Raw genomic sequence first — 18,143 nt, forward strand, 5'->3', positions numbered from 1 at the left:
GATAAGGGGGCAGTCTGCAGAGGCTTAGATACAAGGTAATCACAGAGGTAATATATTATATATATATATATATATATATATATATATATTATATATATATATATATATATTAATATAACTGTTTTGGTTATGCAAAACTGGGTAATGGGTAATAAAAGGGATTATCTATCTTTTTAAACAATAAAAATTCTGGTTGTAGACTGTCCCTTTAAGTATTAAAAAAAGCCCTTAGTTATCCAGGCTATTAAAAATAAAATACAAATTCCCATCATATAAATAAAAAAGGAAAGATAGAATAATAAATAAATCGTATCTTTATTATTAACTCTTACATCCCCTTAGCCAAGATGCCTTTGCATACTGTAATTAGTGCCATACTGTTTTAAGTAAAATATTGTGTCCCCAATATGAAACTATAAGGATTATTATGTCCCAGAAAAGATCTGAAAATGAGGATTAACCTCTTAAGTGCTGCAGCCTTCCTGTACCTAGAAGGCAAAAACCCTTACCTTAGATCAAATGCATGATGAATGCTGATCTTAGGTGTGGCAGGCGTCTTAGTCGCTGTCAGGACTGTAGGAAATGAAAGAACAGAGAAACAAACTCTGGCTTTCTACAAAGAGGTAGCAAAGTGTTAAAAGTAAAGCAAAGAGTTCCTCGCCGCCCTTTTAAAGGGATATTCCAGCCAAAATTGAAAACCACATGGTGCATTTCGGTATTGAACAGAAGCAATTTTGTAATATACATGCATTAGCAAAAATGCTCTTCTAATGAAAGCTATAGCTGTTTCAAAGTGTATTTAAGTATGCACGTGCACCAGCATTTTATACACAGGACTTGCTCAGAGAGCCTAAGGTGCTTGTACCATCTGGTAATGACTCAATTTGTTAATTGCTGACATGATACAAGCCCCACTGATGATCTGAGGAGCTGCAATATTTAAAATGTGGGTGCAGTGACAATATCTAGCTATGCTTCACATGCACGTGCAGAGAAAAATGTCAACACTAAAACAGTGATAACTTTTACCAGAAGCATTTCTGCCAATACATGTATATTGCAAATATGTTTCTATTCAAAGATGTAATTAATGTATGTACATTTATATTTTGACTGGAATGTCCCTTTAACTGCTAAAAGCCACCACTACTCTTACTCAAGAGATTGACATGTACACAGCTAGACCCCAATCCTTGCTTGCAGGGAAAAGTACCCATAAAAGGATTAAATTCTTCAGACACCAACTTCGCACAACCTCCATTGACAGAGGCAAAGAGATTGACTGGGGGTTATGGGTAAGGCAGTTACACTTAACAGCTTTGCTGGGTGCTCTTTGCCTCCTCCTGCTGGCCAGGAGTTGAATATCCCACTAGTAACTGGAATGACGTTGTGGACTCTCCATGTCTTAGGAAAGAAAACCTCTTTAAACAAAGAACGAAGATATTCAAGCTCAAACATGCAATAGGTAGACTCTGTGTCCTGATTAGTAAAAAACTACAGCACAGCAGAGGATCTATGTAAGGAGTATATTGATGACCCAACAGGAGGCGGCTAGGGGCCGTTCCCTGCGATACCTGTGGCAGGTTTGTGATTGCCTTCACTGGGAATGATTTTGTCATTGCCCAATTCTCCAATCTCCCATCTCTCTCTCAGTAGCAGCTCTCTGAGGGAAAAATGGGCCTCAAATCAGTCTGAGGACCCTTCTTAACGAAGAATCTGGAGCACCTCAATTCTTCACCCGCCTACTATGTGTGTAAAGATTAGACTGGGATACCATAGAGGTGGACTCTTGGAGCTTTGGGAATATTTGCCTCCTCCAAGTGGCCAGGAGCAGAATCCCAGGAGAAATGGCTCATGAACTCTCACCACCTTATGAAACAAATTGGGGCAATACTTACACTCCTGGATCTCCCCAAATAAAAAACACTTTTCTAGAAGAAAACATTATGGCTGTTACACTTTTTTGTTTTTAAGAGCTAGGTGTGTACCTGAGCTATTCTAACCAAAAGGTTCCTGGTCTATGCTAGTGCTAGAGTCCCCCTGTTGCATAACTGGTCTTTTAGGACCACAAAACCACGGTAAATACCTCATCCCTTCAGCTAACATGCTTAATCCTATGTTCTAAACAGAACCACATATTGCTGTCTTGCCCCTTCCTTCCAGCTGCACTTGGTAGCTGGCTGTATGTTGGATCCCAGCACCTATCTAGGACCACAACATCATTGATTATCTTACACCTCAAGGTACTTCAGGAGCCCCATTCTATGGCTTCTGTTTCCCCCTATACAACAGTAATGGCATTACCTTTCATGATACTTACTTGGTTAAGTTTTTTGAACTCCACAACTTGGAAAAATATGTGCTCTAATATGTGCTTTGCATCTTGCTCATCCTTTGGGAGGCCACTAGTCACACCGAGGATATCACCACATTTGCGCACATAAAATTCTAGGTCATCCTCTGTACCTGAAAGGTCAAAAAAGAATGCCTTTATAAAAATATACCATGGCCTTTTAAACCTCTTGAAAATATATCAGCAAGAAGTGAAATATCACAGAGCTACATGAGGGTTTGGAATATTGTGCATGTAAATAGAATACAGACATGTGAAATATGGGAAGCTCGGGATTCATGTAGAAAAGACCTGTGTAGTTATTATAGTTATCTATTTCAGATCAGCATGGTATCAGTAGTAGACAACAGCACTAAGAAAAGGCAGAGTATGTGCAGCATGAAATGGAATGCAGATCTAAGTACATACATCGATTTGTAATCTGTGCCAGCCGAGTTCTCTCAGAAGAGCAGTTTTCATCAACATCAAACAGATCAAGGGATGGAGGTGGCAGTTCCGGGAAAGAGGGAGGAAATGCCTAATGACAGAAACCAGAGATGAGGTTGTGTTACTTTACAATCCACAATGCTAATTATGTGGAGTTACTACTTTTCAATAACTTCATATTTTTTAAGCTCACTACTGGTCTAGAAACAGTTCTGTCAACAACTTACAGGATCTTCCTGCAGGAGATATGGATCGCTAGAAGTCACACTTCAAATAATTTCAAGTGCTACTTTGCTATTACTAGGCAGCGCCACGATATAGTACTTTACCAGTGGATATATTTCCTGTAAATATGACATATCTACATATATTCTTCTGATCATAGGTTGGTGTGATCACTTACTGTAGGCTGCAATACAGGGAGCGGGGTCTCGAACTGTGGCTGGATAAGCTGCAGAGTCTCATGCTTCACATTAAGCTGCTCATATGATCTATTTCATGGAAATAAATACAATATGAGAAGTGCAGCTCCATTTTTTTACACTGACTCAGAGATGAGAATCTGAGAGTACCACATTTAAAGGAATATAGAAATATTTTAAAACTCATAATTAAAAGAGAATCTGGAAATGAAAAGTATTAAACAAAGGTGCAAGAAAGGAATAAATAAGGGGAGTGAGATGGAGAGAATGCTAGAGCAGATTACAAGGAAGTACAGAAACATCAAGAATGAGTAGTAACTGTAAAGAAAGGTAATGTTGACTTGACAACTCACTTAATGACTCTAGGAAGAGAGGAGGTGTCAAGCTGATAGATGCCCATGTCAAATAACGTGGTAAAGTCTCGTGGGTTCTCATCCCCCTCCTGCAGACATACACGTAGGTGCTGGGAAAGTTTGTTAGTGTCTGGCAGCATGGTGTAATCTGAAATCTGAATATATATTTTTTTAAATATATATATATATATATATATATATATATATATATATATATACACACATACATACACAATACTTTCTTGCCAGGTATCCTTACCAAGCAGTCCTGCAACACACTCCACTACTTACAGACACTGACTACTCTGCTCACCTCAGGATCCTCTGCATCAATCTGGTTGAGAGTGATGTCATCAGTTGTAAGCCACTGCATCAACACATCCTGTTACATGAAAAACACAGGAAAAGATGTGAGAATTATTTGTTAATGTTGGGGACCCATAGCTTATTAGCTATACTGCAAACAAAAATGACCTGCATTTTCAGCTGTCTGGACACATGACAGTGACAAGAAACATTCTAAAACACACTTTTAAGATCAACAGCATTTTAGTAACAAACTTCATTACCACTCTTTCACTGCAACTTTAGATAACCAGCAATCTGGAACTGGTAAATATATGCAAACCTGTAGTGCTTTTGTTGGATCAATGCTAGATTTGCCAAGTGATAAGTATCCAAATGTTTACTTAATTAGTATGAAACAGAGTTATATGTTCAAAAATAAATGGCTTTGTTTCATCAATGTTTCTATACTCACTGATTAAGAAGAAAAAATAGCCCTCTTGAACATAATTAACCCTGCAAATGGACACTTCTAAAAGAGGTGGTTTAGGTCAATAGCATAAGCCGGCATTTCAAGAACACCTGAGGTATGCATAAGGCTATAGAAAACATTAATAAAGGTTACACTTTATTTGGAAATGCAGGTAATACTTGATGAACCAAGTCTTATTTGATGTTTCTATGTGTCTATAGCCAAAAGAAATAAATACATTTATGCTTACCTGATAAAATTATTTTCTTTCGGAATGAAGATAGTCCATAGGGCTCCATAACATGTAAGATATAATCCCTGCCACTAGGAGAAGGCCAAGAACCCTCTCAAGAGCTTAAATTCCCTCCCACCTATCCTCAGTTTAAAAGGGACATTATACTGTAAAATTGTTTTTCCCTTAAAGGGATACTAAACCCAATTTTTTTCTTTAATGATTCAGATAGAGCATGCAAATTTTCTTCGTTCTCTTGCTATCTGTATTTAAAAATCAGGAATTTAAAGCTTGGGAGCCAGCCCATTTTAGGTTCAGCACCCTGGATAGTGCTTGCTTATTGGTGGCTACATTTAGCAAGCATAACCCAGGTTCTCAACAAAAAATGGGCCAGCTCTTAAGCTTTACATTCCTGCTTTTTAAATAAAGATAGCAAGAGAACAAAGAAAAATTGATAATAGGAGTAAATTAGAAAGTTGCTTAAAATGATATGCTCTAATCTGAATCATTAAAGAAAAAAATTGGCTTTAGTGTCCCTTTAACCCCTTAATGACCAAGGACGTACGCCACACGTCCTCAAAAAAAAAGTCAGTTAATGACCGAGGACGTGTGGCGTACATCCTTGGTCTGGAAAGCAGCTGGAAGCGATCCTGCTCGCTTCCAGCTGCTTTCCGGTTATTGCAGTGATGCCTCGGTATCGAGGCATCCTGCAATAACCCCCCATGGCCATCCGATGCAGAGAGAGCCACTCTGTGGCCCTCTCTGCACCGGACATCGGTGGCCGGTATCGTTGGTGGGTGGGAGCAAGCCTGGGAGGCGGGTGGGCGGCCATCGATGTGCAGAGTAGAAGGAAGGGGGGCGGGATCGGGGGCGGGTCAGTCGGGAGCGCGCGCGTGCACGGGGGGCGGCGGGCAGGCGCGTGCACGGGGCGGGAGCGGGAGGGAACCGCTACACTGCAGAAAAATAAAGATGTAAAAAGCAACAAAAAAAAAGTTTTGAAAGTTTAAATTAACAGCTAAGGGATCTGGAAGGGGTGGGGGGTTGGTCTTGGGGGGGGGAGCTACACTACAGAAAAGGGAATTTTTTTTTAAAAAAAGGCAACTTTTTTACTAAACTGGGTACTGGCAGACAGCTGCCAGTACCCAAGATGGCGCCCATTAAGGCAGAGGGGGAGGGTTAGAGAGCTGTTACACAGCAGCATATGTAAATATGCTAAAAAAACACACAAAAAAAGCCCAAATATAGCTTTTATTTTAGTACTGGCAGAGTTGCTGCCAGTACTTAAGATGGCGGGTACAATTGTGGGGTGGGGGAGGGAAGTGAGCTGTTTGGGAGGGATCAGGGGGTCTCATGTTTCAGGTGGGAGGCTGAGCTCTACACTAAAGCTAAAATTAACCTTGCAAGCTCCCTACAAGCTACATAATTAACCCCTTCACTGCTAGCCATAATACACGTGTGAAATGCAGCAGCATTTGGCGGCCTTCTAATTACCAAAAAGCAACGCCAAAGCCATATATGTCTGCTATTTCTGAACAAAGGGGATCACAGGGAAGCATTTACAACCATTTGTGCCATAATTGTACAAGCTGTTTGTAAATGATTTCAGTGAGAAACCTAAAATTGTGAAAAATTTAACGTTTTTTTTCATTTGATCGCATTTGACGGTGAAATGGTGGCATGAAATATACCAAAATTGGCCTAGATCAATACTTGGGGTTGTCTACTACACTACACTAAAGCTAAAATTATACCTAAAAGCTCCCTACATGCTCCATAATTAACCCCTTCACTGCTGGGCATAATACACGTGTAGTGCGCAGTGGCATTTAGCAGCCTTCTAATTACTAAAAAGCAACGCCAAAGCCATATATGTCTGCTATTTCTGAACAAAGGGGATCCCAGAGAAGAATTTACAACCAATTAAGCCATAATTGCACAAGCTGTTAGTAAATAATTTCAGTAAGAAACCAAAAGTTTGTGAAAAAATTTGTAAAAAAGTGAACGATTTTTTGTATTTAATCGCATTTGGCGGTGAAATGGTGGCATGAAATATACCAAAATGGGCCTAGATGAATACTTTGGGATGTCTACTAAAAAAAAATATATACATGTCAATGGATATTCAGAGATTCCTGAAAGATATCAGTGTTCTAATGTAACTAGCGCTAATTTTGAAAAATAATGGTTTGGAAATAGCAAAGTGCTACTTGTATTTATGGCCCTATAACTTACAAAAAAAGCAAAGAACATGTAAACATTGGGTATTTCTAAACTCAGGACAAAATTTAGAAACTATTTAGCATGGGTGTTTTTTAGTGGTTGTAGATGTGTAACAGATTTTGGGGGTCAAAGTTAGAAAAAGTGTGTTTTTTTCAATTTTTTCCTCATATTTTATAATTTTTTATCTTTAGAAAGTCCATTTAATGGCGAGAAAAACGGTATATAATATGTGTTGGTACAGTAAATGAGTAAGAGGAAAATTACAGCTAAACACAAACACCGCAGAAATGTAAAAATAGCCTTGGTCCCAAACGGACAGAAAATGGAAAAGTGCTGTGGTCATTAAGGGGTTAATGTGTTTCCAATTACTTGTTTTTATTTGTTTTTTTTTACCAACTGCAGAGTATAAAATGTATGAGAATTTACATTTTAAGGTTTATTTATGTATATAAACTGGCTGATTTTGTGTTTTGAAGCCACAGCCTAATAAAATGGATAGAGCTTGTAGGTATAATCAGATCTCATTACTTTATCACATTGTGTACATATACATGCTTCTTTATCTTATATCTGTTCCGTAAACCGAAGACCAATACTTGGAGAGAACAATGGAAAATTAACATGTTGTTATTACCTTCTCTCTTCTATACCCCACTGGGAGTGTAATTTCTTCTACTGGCTGTTTTACACAGCTAATCTATAGCTTGGACCTAAGTCCACAAACTTTCAGAATAGGTGAGGATACCACAGGCTAAATAAACTATTTAAAATGCCAATATAAGGGTAATGGAAATACTTGTAAACAATTTAATACACTCCAGCAGGTAAAGTGGATCATTGGGAACAAATTAAAAGGGAAAAGATTTATGAGTAAACTGTCCGTTTAACGCATTGCCTAGCAGAGAATAGGCTAAATGAAGTCACCAATCAGCAAGCGCTAACCATGCGCTTAACCAAAAAAATGGGCTGGCTCCTAAGCATACATTCCTGCTTTTCAAATAAAGATACCAAGAGAAGGAAGAAAATGTGATAATAGGAGTAAATTAGAAAGTTGCTAAAAAATGCATGCTCTATCTGAAGCATGAAAGAAAACAAAATTGGGTTTCATATCCCTTTAATACCCAAGCAGATAGTCCATATCACGGAAAGGGTGGGACAATATTCAGGCAGTTCCTATTTAACAGATACTGCAGCCTGAAAGAAAGACTTTCCTGCTAAAAGCTACTTGCGAAGAAGCAAAAACATCAAATCTGATTTTTTGTTTTTAAAAAAAGGTATGCAGAGCAGACAATGTTGCAGCTTTGCAGGTCTGCTTCAAAGATGCATCATTTTGAAAGTCCAGGAAAATGCAACTGACCTTGTAGAATGGGCTGTGATACATTTAGGGGGCGAATTTCTCGCCACCAAGAAGAACTTGTGATTACATATTTAAGCCAAGAGGCCAAAACTACAGCAGTAGCCTTCTGCTCTTTATGAGTCCCATAGTAGTAAACAAACAAAAGCAAATTCAAACTCTTCCAAAAAAAAAAAAAGAGAAGAAAAATAGAGGGTGCTGGTTATAAATAATGTGAATACATTATCATAAGAATATGAATAAAAGATATATGTAAAAAAATATATGTATAAAAAATATATTGAAAATAGTAATATAATATAAGAATATAAAATAACAATATATCCCTATATGTGCAAAATTATACACTCATATGTAAGTGAAAATATCAATAGTGAACAGTGAATAGGATAATAATCAAAAGTCCATAAGTCAGCTCCTCTTCTAGCAGATTGGGCTCGCTTGGAAAGATTCTATGGAGAAAACAAAGAAGAGCGCCTCATGGTGTAGAAATCAAAGATATGCAGAAAATCTGATGACAGTGTAAATACTCACAAAAGGATTGCACTATAGTGCAAATAAAGCAAGCTGAGCCTCTCAGTCTCCAGCTGACTGTTCAAGGAAAAAACTCTTCCAAGGGTGCACTATGAACACAAGAGTATTTGAGTAGTTGATTTGGATCTTTGTGAATAAAAAAACAAAGAGACCATCCCATGGTGCAGATAAACTTCCTAATACCAAAAGAATGTAAAGTATAAATGTGGTACTCACATGTGGGAAAGCACTGTCAGGTAGTGCTGTAAAGGCAGGCTGGGTGTTGTAGTCACCAGCTGACTAGACTTGTTTGGTCTTCCAGGATAGTATGCTGTGATTCCTAGGTTCCAATTATTCAAATAGCAATGTAGAAACCAAAGTAGTACAAGGCAGATACTACTAGAATAAATTAAATAATGCAATACAAAGTATATGTCCTGATGGAGAGACAAATCTACTGGATGGGCCGACTGATGGCCGAGATAATCTGTTTCCCAATTTTTCACTCCTGGAATGAGAACTGCTGACAGGGAACACTGATTCCTCCCTGCCCAAGACAGAATTCTGGACACTTCCTGCATAGCCAGTGGACTACAGTACCCTTTGAAGATTTATGTAGGCCTGTTTTAAGAGGAGCCAGGAATAAAAAGCTTGAAGAATCACTCAAGAATGTTGACTGGTAACCTCGCCTCCAGGGGGGACCAAACTCCTATCGCTCTTCGAGAATTCCAGACCACACCCCAGCCTGAAATCCTGTCATCCATTGTAACAATATCCCAAAATGCGCAAAGAAAATACACCCCAAGCATTAGCATTATGTGCGCTGCTGCACATGCAATAAACATAACCGTTTATATCGATTTGCATATAATAATAGTGTACATAAATGTACATGAAGTACATTACTGCAAATAACATTCTAAAGAGCATAATTTGTACAACAGTAGAGAATGCAGACTGAAAAAAGAAAACAAAAAAAAAAAACCTTTCCAATTTACTTATGTTAGCAATTTTGCTTCATTCTCCTTGTATCCTTTATTGAAGGAGCAGCAATGCATTGCTGGGAATTAGCTGGACACATTGTTAACCCAATGAAGAGAGGCATATATGTGCATCCACCAATCAGCAGCTAGCTACCAGCTCTTAAACCTACCTAGGTATGCTTGTGTGGGTTCTTGGCCACCTCCTAGTGGCGGAAATTATATCTCACATGTTATGGAGCCCTATAGCTGTCATCATTATACGAAATAAATCTATGTTTTGATCTGTCTAGAGCCTTTAGTTTGTTTTGCTTTCATCATGAACAGAAAAAATAATTGACATAACAGAGCAGACCCCTTAATTACTCTGGCATTGTACTGAATACCCAATGACCATATATTCAGTGCTGCAGAATATTATGGCACTTTATAAATAAATTATAATATTAAAGGGACACTGAACCCAAATTTTTTCTATCATGATTCAGATAGAGCATGCAATTTTAAGCAACTTTCTAATTTACTCCTATTATCAAATTCTTTTTATTCTCTTGGTATCTTTATTTGAAATGCAAGAATGTAAGTTTAGATGCCGGCCCATTTTTGGTGAACACACGGCGTTGTTCTTGCTGATTGGTGGGTAAATTCACCTACCAATAAACAAGTGCTTTCCATGGTGCTGAACCAAAAAATGGCTTAGATGCTTTCTTTTTCAAATAAAGAAAGGAAGAGAACGAAGAAAAATTGTTAATAGGAGTAAATTAGAAAGTCGTTGCATGTAAAATTGCATGCTCTATCTGAATCACGAAAGAAAAGAATTTGGGTTCAGTGTCCCTTTAAACGTTGCATCTTTTGTGTCATCCTGCAGTAAGAGAGACTTGTTTCCACAGGTGTCATTTCTAGTGTACAGACAACACTGCAAATGTCTCCTTTGGTCCTCATATAAAAAAAAAAACATCTTACCAGGATCTTTGCATTCTCCTCCTTCTCTAGATACTGGTCGCTAAACATGTGACAGGAACCCAGCACAGCAAGCTTGCCTCCATGCACCTGAAAGATGGGATAGGGGTAATTTGCAATACCACTCATCATCCTTTACAATACTGCCTTTATCAAACTGCATTAAGATATTGTATGTTAATACTGCTTTTACTCAGCCCATTAAAACTCAAATGGGCAAGAGGCTGTGATGTCCAACTATGAAACTGCATATTTCAAACATGATTTAGAATGTCATGCATGTGGTATCTAGTAAACTTGCATGTTGCTTTGTAGCACTAAGCTAAAACTTTACTCTTTCCCAATCTGTAAATTTACTATTTTTCTCAGCAATTAAGGTCCTATAGTGTGATTCTACACCCATTTAAGTATACTGAACTTCTCAGCAAAAAGGGTATTCTGTGCCTTTAAACAAGCCTTAAACATACAAGGATAGATTATGAGTGGCACGATAACTGTAGTGTGCAAGCGATATGGGGCATGTCTCAGCCCTTTGAGCGCAACAGAAAAATCAAGCATATTACGAGTTGAAAGTAAATGAGTTTGCTTGAGCACAAATTAAATTTAACATGCGTCAGGTTGCGTTAACTTTTTTCTGTCAACTTGCAATACGGGCGCAACCAGACGTGGTAAAAAAAGCCCCCGGATAGTGATGTTAACACTCGAGCGGGAGCACAAAATAGCGTTCCACTCGTAATCTAGCCCACAATGGGAAATTTTTAAAGTTTATGACATATAAACAGAAAGATTGGCAAATAGACATATTTAAAGGAATGTGAAAGAACAGAAACAGATAGATGAAGTATTTAGTGCTGCGGAATCTGTTGGCGCTCTACAAATAACCGATAATAATAATGATATAGTATGACAGCAACTTTCTGTAGCACAATACGTTATCTTTAAAGGGACAGTAAACATAGAAATTAATGTTACATAATTCATATTTGTAGAATTATGTAACATTATACTTATAACACCTGTTAAAAAGGCATTTTAAAATGTAACCCCACAAAACCTTACTTACCTTCTTTGCCAGCCCGATTGTACCATTGAACTAAATGTAGTGCGCTCCTGCGATGGGTAGAGCAACCAACAACTTTACCGTGCACATGAGTATGCTACACTTGTTTTACAGCGCTTTTTAAAAAATAAAAAATAAAAAGCAGCAGAAGCGGCTGGCAAGGAAGGTAAGGTAAGTTCAGTTTTTAAAATGCTTTATTTTTTACAGGTGTCACAAGGTTAAAAAAGTTACATAATTCTGCACACAGGGCAGAATTATATAACATTAATTTCTATTTTTACTGTCCCTATAATTATTATTTTTTTAATGGAGGTTTCTGAAACTAGAGGTTAAACATCCCCCGTCATACAAAATAAAAAAAGTCAATTTTACTTTTTTTGTGTATTATAATGAAGAAAAATATATATATAATACTTTAGAGTAAAATAGCTGCTTGCAAGTTTGCAATTTACCTTAGAGTGGTAGAAAGCCATGATGGGTCTGTTGAGGGGAAAACAGACTGACCCAGTGGAGAGAACTGCCATGGCTGGTTTCATCACATTCAGCGTGGCACCAAAAGGGTAAACAAATGTCAGGGCTCTGTCAGAGGAAATGATAGAGTTAAACTAAAATAAATTCAGGTATGACAAAGAAGAAAACTGGGGAGGAATGTTTGTGATAAGCTGCTACAGTTAAAAGGAGATGGGATTGTTAAAGGCAAATACAATAAAGAAGCATAAGAGAATTAAATAAATTAAATACAACATTATAGTAAATAAGACACACACACACACGCACACATATACACACACACACGCATACATATACAAAAAAAAAAAATAGAAAATTAGGGCACACTGACAAATGCCATATCATTAAATCCTCACCCCTCTTCACACAATTGTCCAGAACTTACTGTGAGTTGTTGCCGCCACTTTCATCATCTATAAGATTGGATATATCCTTCCCCGCTGCTCTGCTAATTTCCCTAAAAAAACAGAAGTAAAATATGATCTAACAACAACATTTTAGATGAATCTGTTAGCTGTTTGAATCTGTTTCTCAGTTAAAAGGGACTAAGACATTTCTGTTGCTAAAGAACAACTTATCAGCCAAGTCTAAACATTTTTAAAACAAATTAACTTAAATCTTATTTGCTGCAATTTTTTTCCCAATAACCAAACCACCCACCACTTGCCTGATTTAGAATAGCCAATCCTGTCTTGAATCTGCAAACAACAAGGTTAGCCATGGTCATAATCTTACTATAATGTACATTGTTTTCAAGCGTTTATCAGTTAAAGCCAATTAGGTAAAGATATGCAGCAGGATTAGTTTTGAGAAGTCTGCACACATTATATACTTTTTTTTTAGCAGGCCCATCAGACCATCATAATATACCATTACTACATTTATAATTCATAGCATATGAGATCGCTGCAGCAAAAAATGTAAAAATAAAGATAAGGGGGGGCGGAGCAAGCTCTGCATCTGAGCGGTCGCATATCAGAACAGCCAATCTACTCATCTCTGACCGCTCAGTGCAGTTCAATTTGCTGCTAAAATGGGGCATATGTTATAGGGAGACACCTCAACCCTTTAGCAATTTGACAACAGGAGATCAACATTAAAGGGACACTGAACCCAAATTTTTTCTTTTGTAATTCAGAAAGAGCATGCAATTTTAAGCAACTTTCTAATTTACTCCTATTATCAATTTTTCTTCGTTCTCTTGCTATCATTATTTGAAAAAGAAGGCATCTAAGCTTTTTTTTTGTTTAAGTACTCTGGACAGCACTTTTTTTATTGGTGGATGAATTTATCCACCAATCAGCAAGGACAACCCAGGTTGCTCACCAAAAATGGGCCGGCAACTTACATTCTTGCATTTCAAATAAAGATACCAAGAAAATGAAGAAAATTTGATAATAGAAGTAAATTAGAAAGTTGATTAAAATTTCATGCTCTTTCTGAATCACAAAAGAAAATTTTTGGGTACAGTGTCCCTTTAATTATCCCCGCAAAGGTAATCGCAGCGGCCACTAGGGAGCAGCCATCTTTTCACCCACGTGGCGCCCTAGCTATACTTGCAGTTTACTTGGTATCATCCCAGGAGAAGTTGCTGATTCAGAAACATGGAAGAGTCCCAAGCAATTATACTAGCTCAGCTGGAAGCCTTTGACAGCCTGATGAGTCGTAGATTTGACGAGTGCGCTCAGGGAAACTACTACACCACTAACCTCTCTACCAGACCTCCAGACGAGTGTAAAAAGCTTAAACAGCCCATCTCCTGTCATTACAGCATTTAGAGCAAGAACTCACGATGTGTTCTGATCTGCAGGACAGCCAACCTATGCTGGAGGAGATAGAGCTAATAACGAAACCTCCTACAGTCTCCCTGAATATAATGGGAATGACACTACCCTCGACGGCTCCGGATGGGGCCGACCTCACTGGATAGGTCGGGGGACTCAACTCACCACTTGATAACGCAAAGGCCTACCTGCAGCATTATGAGAATCACAGCTGCATGGAGGTCACATACGCTCCGCTCCATAATACAGAGAGGCTGCTGCTCCAGAATAGTCACTAACATCTGTTTGTGCTCCCAGCTGGAAACGGAACAGACAACCACTTTGTTAAGGCTCTTAAGAAAGCCCATCACAGCTTCACCTATGGACTTTGCTATTCAGTAAACCCTGGGCCGTTACACCTCAGAACTGGCGTGGGCTAAAAAATTTTTTTTAATCTTTGCCCCTCCACCACAGAGGACTATGATAAGGTTCCTGATCTGTGGGTCAATGTACAGTTAGTACAGAGGTCTGAATTGGTCACATTGGTCATCTACAAGGAGATCGGGTTTGCTCGAAAAACTGGTATTGGACTGAACTTACCCACATGACATAGGCTCTCAACTGCTCCGGACCATGACAGTATGGCCCGACCTCCTTTAAAAGACATCAGGACTCAGTCAACCATGACGACATTTAAGTCTGAAAACAGACTGAGTATGGGTATATAAGAATTTATTTAGGGATCACACTTTAAACTCACACTGCTTTTATATCCCTTACTATCATATGTGAGAGCCCAATTTGTGCTTCTAAGATCACACCTTTGATTAAGGTGTTAGTGTATGTATTCTAAGATAGCGCACCAATTTAACAACCCGGATGCTTATCCATTATAGCACCACTATAAGTTCTCAATAACCCTTCAATTGCTGTCACTAACACCTGTTGGCAAATGAAACGTCTATCTCACATCAGAACACATAGGGGTAATAGCATAGGCATACGTTCATCCCCCTTAGATTACTTGCCCCATTTAAAGTCAATAATACATTTAGATCCACCCCTTACCACTGAAATACAGAGGACTAACTTGATTGATTTTAAATTGTTCCTTTTTCCTGGGTTTAGCAACTTTTTGACTCTCCTAATACGAGGAGCCTCTTCTGCTGCAAATCCTATTAGCAGGCTTTAAATCTGAGATCTCCCTTAGACTATTCCTATACCATATCATCAACTGACATGTTAAGAACAAAAACCCAAACTGAGCCCTATATACAATTTAGCAAACTCACAACTTTGAAAAAAAAATACTAGCGTCATTTTCCTCACATACTCTACATTGAGCAGTTATTATTTACCATTCTTTAGACCACTTCTGTAACTCACGCAATTTATTATATTAGATCCCCTAGACTTGGATAGGTCTGTTGATACTTATGCCCCACAATAGATCATGTATATCACTAACGGAATTGAACTCGCACGCAGAACCCAACCACACGGTATATACTGACACCATATGATCTCATCTACTGACCCCCACAGCTCCCCTATTATCTCAGCAATTAAGGTTCCTAAAATATGCACACATTATCCGTCAGAAATCCATGTCTAGGAACACCTAGTAGATAATGTCCATACTGCATCTCTTCGAGCATACAACTGTAGTTCATTTGATATGGCTGTGCTGTAAGCCCCTTTATTTATTATAGTTAATACTGTCCACAGATCCCACTACGGCAGGGTCCAGGTTTATTATGTTTATGTCTGTCAACTACACTATCGCTGTGGCACTCTCTCATAATTGTTATAGTAGACATCTGTTTATCTTATACTTGGGTTCAATGCTTATCCACACAGATACTACGTTTCTATTAATCTTAAATATTTTCATACTCGTTCCGCTAGGGTAATTCTTAGAGGACCTTATCCAACAGCTGAGAAAGTAATTGTAAGGGCTCTTATGAATCTCTCACATCCATTATGGTTTTTCTATACATTGTCATCTGTTTAAGTATGTTAAGTGTGACACAAGATTTTGATATTTCAGCTGCTATGTAACGATAGGAAAATATCCTTAAGCTAAGCTCTCAGCTACTATAGTTCAATAATACCTAAAGTATAATCTCATTGAGGCTATTCCCTGATTAACATCTTCCCTTTTACACCATGCCCTATTTGACAAGGTTGATATTAGCACAAAAAATTCATATTATATTACCTCAAGTAGCAACCTACTATTTATCATCCTAATCCCTAACTAAAGGAAACCTTTAACACTTAACATCTTACGGTATATAACGTTGTCTTGGCTCCTATAATGTCACTACGACCCGCTCCCCCCCCCCCCCAACTTCCCACTCATACAAAGCGGCTCTTGTCTGCTGATCTACCCTATTCCCCACCAAAATCATATTACTACCCATCAAAACCTGTAGGTGTGTCTGCCATCTAATTAATACTTTGCCTCCCACCCACTAAAGGTGATTAACTAAATTAAGTTACTGAACCCTCTACATGTCACCTGCATTGTTCTAGGCTTACCAACCCTTGGTATCTACACCATATTATGATCTACAACATTAAGTAGAATTTGGTTTATTGAAAAAAAAAAAAAAAAAAAGGAAGAGGTTCCAAATTGTGATACCCAGTTTATATGCTTGTGACTTCCCTATAGCTCTCTTATTAGATAACATGGAATACTACTTGATAAAGTAACATTGTTGTTGTCACTTCTCTATGACTGATGTGATGATGTATTTTTGTTATGTAAACTGGTACCTCGTTGTTACATTATTTTTCAACCTCAAATTTTTTTTATTTTTTTTTTTAAAAAAAAATCAATTTTTTTTTTAATTGTTCTTAGATTTTAGTAAATAATACCGAGAATGGTCAAGTTAGCAATGATGTTACTTAGATCACTTTACTAAATTGTCATCATGGGTAGCCACATGTGAAATAGGGGCCAATACAAGCTTTTAAGGTTAATATAGATTAGAGAGAGGAGGCCCCATTGTTCAGTACAAAAATAAAAGCACTTTTTTTCTTGAATGGTGTTTATGGTTACCACAGTGATTGGCTACCTATACAGACAAAATTCATTTATTTTTTTGAGAGAGTGACTTGTTTAAAGGGACATAAAACAAGTTGAGATCTGTGCATATCCTAAAAGGGAAAATTAATTAAACATAATTTGCATACATTTTTTTTAAATTGCTGGCAAGTATTTTAAATAATTTTCAAAAATAAGCAAAATTAATTACATAGCTAAGCTGCCCGGAGCAGCCAACTTCACCCCCCTTGTGTTTAGACACAGGCACTGTATTTTAACTGAGTTCACAGCTTCTAGGCATGCTCCAGCAGATAATCCCTATGCATTTTTGAATTCTACCAAAACAACAATAGATATAGTAGATAAAGCCATAGAAGGAAATGTGTGGGGGGGGATAGAGCTTTACAAAAAAAAAAAAAAGGGTTAATGGCGAGGCACTGCGGTATAAATTTGCAAGTGAAGTAATTAAAGTACATATTACATTTTGTCTCTATCTGAACTTGTTTTATGTCCCTTTAATAGAAAATAAACTTTATTAGGGGTCTCTACACACAGACAGTTTTTTTTTAATGCACAAATAATGACCTATTTCCTAGCAAATCCCCATGTGTTTTTTCTAATTTATTTTTAAATGATCTGTTGTGTGATACTACAATTCTCTTTCAAATGAGGGGTCTTGGAAGTTTGTAGCTGCTATGGGGAACTATAATCAAGGGGATTGAAGAACCTCCCGCCATGAAGCCTTGAAGTGCCGCCCACTAGGCCACCAACGATCCCCGGCCTGTAGTGAGGGGAATGGCTGAAAAAACAGTATTTGATCGGATATTCCCCTGCATGAAAAGAAAGGCTTGTCATGCGCCTACAGGTAGAAATGTGCATGACCAGAAAGCCTCATTATGTGCATCAAAGGGGTTAAGGGCTACTAGGGTGAGCCAGAATATGTAGATATAGAAGTAAAATACATACACGCTCTGCAAGAAAAATACCAGATTTATTCAGCAGCACTCACCGATTTAACACCCCATTGGAAATAAGTGCCTCTTTAGGATGGAAGTATTTGTAGTAGACGTTTCTCACAACAAAATCTTAGGGTGAACAGAGAGAAAGAAAAGGAAAATTACATAAGATGCATTGGATATGTCAAGAGTTTCTCTAACAAGCTGAATGCACTAAATAATAATGTAGAGA

The 18,143-nt window shown here is 37.9% G+C and overlaps 1 protein-coding gene across 1 annotated transcript in view; it reads right to left on the reverse strand.

Annotated features, from left to right (window-relative positions):
• The window catches only part of IFT52 (intraflagellar transport 52), a 51,771-nt gene that overhangs the window by 17,088 nt on the left and 16,540 nt on the right, over positions 1 to 18,143 (reverse strand). The window contains exons 5-13 of the mRNA XM_053715689.1: positions 17,965 to 18,040; positions 12,526 to 12,597; positions 12,083 to 12,209; positions 10,574 to 10,660; positions 3,868 to 3,936; positions 3,555 to 3,709; positions 3,183 to 3,270; positions 2,762 to 2,870; positions 2,321 to 2,466 (exon numbers count right to left, since the gene is read on the reverse strand). Of these exons, the coding sequence (XP_053571664.1) occupies positions 2,321 to 2,466; positions 2,762 to 2,870; positions 3,183 to 3,270; positions 3,555 to 3,709; positions 3,868 to 3,936; positions 10,574 to 10,660; positions 12,083 to 12,209; positions 12,526 to 12,597; positions 17,965 to 18,040 (929 nt within the window). The remainder of the gene's footprint in view (positions 1 to 2,320; positions 2,467 to 2,761; positions 2,871 to 3,182; positions 3,271 to 3,554; positions 3,710 to 3,867; positions 3,937 to 10,573; positions 10,661 to 12,082; positions 12,210 to 12,525; positions 12,598 to 17,964; positions 18,041 to 18,143) is intronic.

The sequence above is a fragment of the Bombina bombina genome, chromosome 1, assembly GCF_027579735.1.
Source record: "Bombina bombina isolate aBomBom1 chromosome 1, aBomBom1.pri, whole genome shotgun sequence".
Taxonomy (NCBI): domain Eukaryota; kingdom Metazoa; phylum Chordata; class Amphibia; order Anura; family Bombinatoridae; genus Bombina; species Bombina bombina.